General features: G+C 46.1%; 1 protein-coding gene across 1 annotated transcript; it reads right to left on the minus strand.

Moving 5' to 3' along the window:
- Window positions 1–485: 485 nt before the first annotated feature.
- On the minus strand, window positions 486–1223 carry LOC135673897 (uncharacterized). Its single transcript, XM_065183296.1, has 2 exons — window positions 779–1223; window positions 486–733 (listed from the first exon to the last, which is right to left on the minus strand). Exons 1-2 carry the CDS (start codon window positions 1221–1223, stop codon window positions 486–488), a joined length of 693 nt encoding a protein of 230 aa, XP_065039368.1.
- Between the last annotated feature and the right edge of the window lie 5811 nt (window positions 1224–7034).

Raw genomic sequence — 7034 nt, forward strand, 5'->3', positions numbered from 1 at the left:
GAACTCTTGAACTCGCAACAAATCCTTCGCGCTTGACTCCGACACTTTGTTTCGCTTTATGTCTTCATCGTTATCATAGTTAATCCTGCACAACAAAACAAAACTTCAATCGAGACAATTAATCCTAAGCAATTAACCAAGTTGTCCGACATGTCATTGGTCCCTCGACGCTTCGTCCGATTCTTCGGCGCATCGTCCTCTCGTGCAGCCTATTGCCCAATCGGCCAGTTGACTCCGCAACTCCGATATCCTTGGCACAATACCCGCTCTTCTTGGCCCGATGCCCGAGTTCACGGCCCGAAGCCTTCTGTCGATACGTCGACCGATCCACCGGCCCGACGTCCAATCTTCTGACATGTTCCTTCGGCACAACATGATTTTCCTGCTTTAATTGTCTCATCCTGATCGAAGCATCCTGCGTCACTCAAAACGCAGATTTAAATCATAAACATATATCAAGTAGTTTCATCATCAAAATACGAGATTCAACAAGACGCTGGCCAGTCGGGCCACGCGCTCGAGCGCCCCCTTGGCATCATCTGGGACCTCTGTCCAGGGAGAGGGCATGGGGAGTGAGAAGGGGAAGGGGTCAGGCGGCCGAGGATGACATTGTAGGCCGATGGTAGGTCGACCACCATAAAGGTGGTCAATATTATTTTCATCTTCAGTTCCTCCCCGAGGGTGATGGGGAGCACTATGGTTCTGAGCGGGGAGATGGAATCTCTGGTGAACCCTGTAAGAGCTAACGTCATAGGGGTAAGATTTTCCTAGGTCAAACCGAGCCTCCCAAAGGCATCGAAGTAGAGGATGTCGGCGGAACTCCCCGTATCAACCATCACCCTCTTGACCCAGGCGTTGGCGATTTGGATGGAGATCACCAGAGCATCGTCATGGTGGGAGTGCTCAACCTCTCCAACTCCGAAGGTAATTGTAGGCTCGTGCTCAGGGCGGGGATGCTTCTCCACCATGCTGTGTGCATAGGACTTTCTTGCTATCGTGCTAGTGCCACCGGCTGTTGGCTTGCCAGAGATGACGTTGATCTGTCTCTTAGGGGGCCCTCTGGGGCTCAGAGTCACCTTCCGGGACTTGAGATAGCGTCCGAGGTGGCTTCTCCATATTAGTGCTTCTATCTGGTTCCGGAGGTCATGGCAGTCCTCTGTGTCATGGTCGTGGTCCCGATGGAACCTACAGTATTTAGATTGGTCTCTACAGGTGGCCTTCATAAGGCGAAGCTATTGCAAAAGGCCTGTCTCTTTAATTTGGAGGAAGATCTCGGTGTGGAATGCGTTTAAGGGGAGAGATGATGGTCTTAGGAGCAGCAGCTCTTGTCGGTTGGGCCCCTGGCGGGACCGTCGAGGCCATTCCTTAAGACAACTCCATCCTCGGCTTCTTGCCTTCCATGCGCCTCCCTACCACCAAAGCCTTGGCGGCAACGTACTGGTTGGTGCGTTGAAGCATCTCAGAAATGGTCGTTGGCGGCTTCTTAATCAGCGACCAGAAGAACCTTGAGGGTTTGAAACCCGTCAAAAAGGCCCAAAGCGCCCTTGCTGGGCTCACTACGCGATCTCCAAAGCTCGTGTTGGAACATGTCTAGACGTTGATTGACCGGGATAACTGGGCTCTGAGTGAGTCATCCGTCGAATCAGACGATATAGTGTTAAGCTCCATATGAGATGGGGTGGCTCGGCAAGGTGCAGGCGCATTCTGCTCGGGAGGACCCCTCGGGTCCGTTGCCCACCCAGAGGCTGCCCTAACCCCGAGTTGTTCCCTGTTCGGGGGTTGTCAGGTCGGATCGGTCGGGGGCATCAGGGGCCGCCCGAGTCGGGGGATGACCGGGGCAAGTGTGTGCATCATGCCCGCCATGTTCTGTACTTTCTTGGTTAGGCTAAGGAATGCCTTGGGTGTCACGGTCGGGCACCCCGGGGCTCGCCCCGGGGGCGACAGTCCCGGGTCGTTGAACAAACGCCAGTAACAATCAGGCGTTGAAGCCGAAATCCTTTCGTCCGTAGGGGCGGAGAGGGCTTGTCCTTCTAGCTCGGTGGAAGGGGGGTCAGTTAGGAGCTCCCTCCCGGGGCGCATTCCTTTCAACTGTTCCTGCGACATGGGCCCTCCTTCTAGCGCCAATCTGTTAGTCAACAAAGGTACCGTGGGTGATAAGTCAGCACGGTTAGGCCCACGTGCCGACATCGGGAACTTCTGGTGCGAATGTGAGGGTTGACTTTTCAAGTTCCGTCGATCCCGAGCTCCGTTTGTGGGAAGACGTGTCCGCTCGTCTTTAGGATAGATGGCGACCTTCCTCACCGTGGGGCTCCTTTTTGGAAAGAGAGATGAGAGTGGCACCCGTCAAATCTGAGCCATTAGGTCGCCCTCCTCTGCATATTGGGAGACGACTTCGGGGTGAAGGCGCCTGCGGTTTGATGACGACCACCTCCTTGCAAAAAAGTATTCATCGGGTGTGTCCCGACTTTGGCCCCTCCAACGAGCAAGTTAGATTGATTTTTATTCCTTTTTCTTCTTCCTCCCCCTTTTCCTGGATTTGGTCGGGGGTATTTATACCTGGATGCGGGAATTGGTCGGGCCCTGGTCCGGCATGGCCGTTGACTCTGGGGGCAGAACAACCTCTCTAACGAGATGGTGTCTTCGGAGGTGCTTGAGCGACGTCAAACAGCACTGCCCTAACAGCATACGGCACCGCCCCTAGTTCTTGGGATGGTCAGGCCACACAGTCGCACCGTTAGAGCTTGACGTAGCATGCACCCCACGCTTCTAGAGGCGTATGGTGTCGTGTCGATCTACAACATTTGTCGGTGGTTCACATAGGACCAAAATATGCCCTATCAGATGGGAAAATAAACTACCAAAGAAGTTATATATGGAATATGAAGTCATGCATGACGGTAGTTACTACATGGGTGCTTGTGTGTTGATCTTCAGGATGGCAGCAAAAGATCAAAATTTTCAAACATTTATATTTGTTCATCTCATTGAGTTGAGTTAGGATACTTATGATAGAGTATGAGATAAATATGCATAAAAAATAAATACAGTAACTTTACTTGCGATGACTTTAAGTATCTATATATTTAATTGATTCTGATGATGAACAAGGTGAAACTTACATGTTATTTGTCGTCATATCTAGTCAATGCAAGAATTAGTCAACTTACTTAAGTCCTTTTTTTTTCGAAATAGTAAAATGATGAAAGAAAAGAATTAGTCAAAGATAGGATTTTTATTATAAATAATAATCAAGGACTTCTTCAACAAGTTAGATATCTAAAAAATTATTTGACGACATTTGACATGATGTGTTAAGTGGACTGAGAATGATAGAAAGATGTGCATCTACCGAGCATTGTATGATCTCTTCTCCAAAAGAAGAGTATAGGGGCCTTTTTTTTTGTGTTTTGGGAGGACGGGCCAAGGTACACTCTGAAAAAGCCTCTCTGGATTGTTCCTCTTTTGCTCTCGATTTGATAAGACCGGGAGGTCTTCTACTGATTGTGTTGGAGAAAGCCTTGACAATTTAGTTTGGTAGATAAGTTTCTACATTGCCCCCTTCTTAAGTGTTAGAAGTCCTCATTTGCCACCCAAGCTGCCAGGCTCCCTCTCCGCTTCCGCACCTCCGTCGCCATCGCCTCCCGTCGATCATATTTCTCTGTCGATGTAGAAGCAGGTGTTGCCGGTGCTCCAGCAGTGAGAGCCGCAAGTATTACCTCTTCTAGAAGTCTCCTCTCCTAATACTTATTTATTCCGCTGCTTCTCTCCCCACCCCAACAGGAGGAGGGCATGACAGAAACCAAGCAAAGAGAAGACACATGAAATTTTTCGCAGGAATCAAAATTTCCTGTACAATTATTGATCAAGAATCTCATCATTACGGTGACAATGCATTTGCCCTAATACTTCTCTTGAAGAACAAATCTATCATCTCATCATCGTACGTGTCTCCGATGTGAACAGACAAGTTGGTAGACAAATTAATGCTTGCATAACACGAGTCTTATCATATTGAACGATGCACGAAAATAGAAACCGTCTTCGGATCTGCTTGCACCCAAAATTTGCATTTGCATCACGTAAATCAACTGATGTAAACCAGCTTGCAACTATTGGAATAAACCTCGTGAAAGCTAAGTCTGGGATGTCTGCATCAAAGTTTAGCATAATACTTAACATTATCGCTACTTTTTCCCCGTCCTCGTTGTAAAGGAAGCGATCAAAAAATAATAGCCTGTCGCTTTACAGACTAGAAAATGCGACAACATAGTGCATCGATAAGATTCTCAAAGCATTATTAGCTCACAAACGACTCCATCCGTGTTCTTCGGTTGACTGAGAACATGCAAGGTAATTGAAAGAACACGGCACTAGAATCAAGAACACTGCATTCCATAGTAAGAATGATGCTTGGTTAGATGTGAGCTTAAAGGTCCAGCACCATCGCTACAGTCACGTTCACCTTTCTAAAGGAGCTAGAGCTGAACCATGAACATGGTCTTCCCCTGCCTCAATTCTCAACTCTATCGTTCCTTTCTACTTCCCTTCCCGGACCTCCCACCAGATTCTTATTCCTATCTATTTCTTTCGAATTTGGTTTCCCAGCAATTTCAGATGCTGCAGGTTTTCCCCAACAACAAGGAATGAGACAATCATAAAAAATTGAAGAAAAACAAGCAGTCAAAAACTCAATCTTTCAAGTCAAAGCAACATTACTAACAGTGGTAGAACTCTCTCTATCCCTCACAAAGAAGAAAGAACAAGAAGAAGAGATCCACGACCTATCAATCACAAGCAACCCAATAGAAAAGAACACCAAAGGAGAGCTTTTTGTTGACGCAGGTGCAACATGGGGATGGCAGCAGTGAGCAGCGAGAGAGCGTGAGCGAAAACCCTACCCCCGAGAAGCCAGAGAGGAAGGGCGAAATCAGCGGGTGGCCAAGGGAACGGGGGCGCGGACCCGCAGGGCGTGGGCCGGCGGGGGGAGGGGCGGCGGCGGGGAGGCGAAGGGGACACGCCGCAGGATGAGGAAACGGATGCGCCAGGGTAAGAGGGCGACGTGGAGCAACTGCTCCAGCACCCGCGCCACCAGCGCCGTGTACTCCTCCAGCAGCTCCACGCCGATGGCGACGAGTATCATTTCTTCTCTTCTCCAATACACCAAGTCCTCGTTCTCCTCAAACAAATATCTAGGTTCCGTTCGGATCCGATCGCGCGATATCCGGCGATAAACCTTTTACCGCTTCCTTTCTTGCTCAAGATTTGACAGCACAGGTGACGGAAAGCTTCGGACTTATTTCAGTGATCGGTTGGTAACTCCTCGCTATATATATGTCAGGATTTATATAGATAAGACAAAGATCAATCGATGTGAAGGGGTATACATTTCTGAAGCAGCGGGAAACGTCTTCCTATGTGCTACCGCTGCTGGGATCGAAACTTGGACAACTATGTGAGCGAGTCGACGGTATCGGTTTGAAGGACCAAACCGCATAAACTGAAGACACAAAGCGATCGTTTTCGCCTCTTTTCGAAGGCGCCGCCCCGTTCGATCTTATCCGTTTCCAAAACCAGATGTCGTCACCACCTTGCACGAGAGGCAGCCTGCCCTTCTATTAATTACGAACTATGGAACTTTCCGGAGGTTCTCATTCGGTCAGGGTAGGCCCCGCATTTCTCTCCAATTGTAAGACCGGTAATCTGCAGGCGTAAACTAATACGATAGGAAGAGCACAGGTCCTGTTTCCCGGTTTCAACGTTGGCTTAGGCTGACGCAGGGTGAGGCTTAGGTGGGAGCGGGCGACTTCGGGTATTGAGATAGTGGCTTTATTGTTCCTGATATAATTATTATTATTATTATTATTATTTTCACTATTGTTTGGACGGATGGCTGTGATGTAGTGGCGGGAAGGAGTTAGTAAGATGGGATGATGATCATGATGAAACTATACAAAATTAATCTAGTGATTCTGGCCGCTACAAATCAGGGGTAGCCCCATGTATGGCTCGCCATTGTTTTGTTTGACTTAATTTTGACCAAAGAACCATTTTAAATTATCAAAAACTCTTTCAAAATCTCAAAAAATAAATGCCTACGGATTCGGTGGTACAATCTCAAATGCTCGATTTGCTGATAGACAGTTAACGGCTAATTCAATCATAATTCATAAATATCATTGTTAAAAATCTAATATACTTAATCAATGACAAATTTGATTGATTCGGTGGTATAATGCCTTTCTTTTATAGAAGATTGTGGAATTCTTCCATGGGAAGAACTATAATTAGTCACTTCTAATTTTATTTTTATATATAATATTAAAGATAATATTTTAAAACGTTATAATTAATGAACAGTAAGTAAATATTACAGTGTTGTGTCCTTCTGTCTAATTATCTCCATTTTTTATTTTAGAAATATGTAAATACATTAATTTAGCCAACTATAATAAAATATCTACACCATCTAATCAATTACATTTTAAGACATTAGCCCGGCATAACACTTGAGGCATCTCCTGCAGTCGCCCCCACCTTTTAAATCTTTATATTATGTGTGCTATGCATACATACATATACAAACAAATAAAAAGTACATTTTGGAAATGAAAATTTTAAACTCTTTCTATTCTATCGTCAGTCATTTGCCAATCCACCAAAAAACAAAAATCCTTCCATACATAGTTAGTGGACATGCATTTGGTATTTCTTCAATTTTCTTGGAAGACTTCATAAAAAAATTCAAGTTAAATTAAAAAACTTTTTGGCCTTGGCATTCATGTACTTAGTTAAAGACTACGGCCAATTTTCACATACAATTCAAATTTGTGCATATATTGGACTATGATCCAGCGTATGAACACATCAAATACGTATGTATGCCGTCTAGAAGGCGTTACTCTGCGTACACGGACGGGCACAGATAAAAACACAGTCCCATTTTGGTGGGATTCGATATGTTCCGTTGTAACAGAATCACCAAGATGAAAGTCCTATCGCGACAGATGCTCCGTTTTTAAAGCAAAGTCGTTATC

Source organism: Musa acuminata, chromosome BXJ1-5 (genome assembly GCF_036884655.1).
Source record: "Musa acuminata AAA Group cultivar baxijiao chromosome BXJ1-5, Cavendish_Baxijiao_AAA, whole genome shotgun sequence".
Taxonomy (NCBI): domain Eukaryota; kingdom Viridiplantae; phylum Streptophyta; class Magnoliopsida; order Zingiberales; family Musaceae; genus Musa; species Musa acuminata.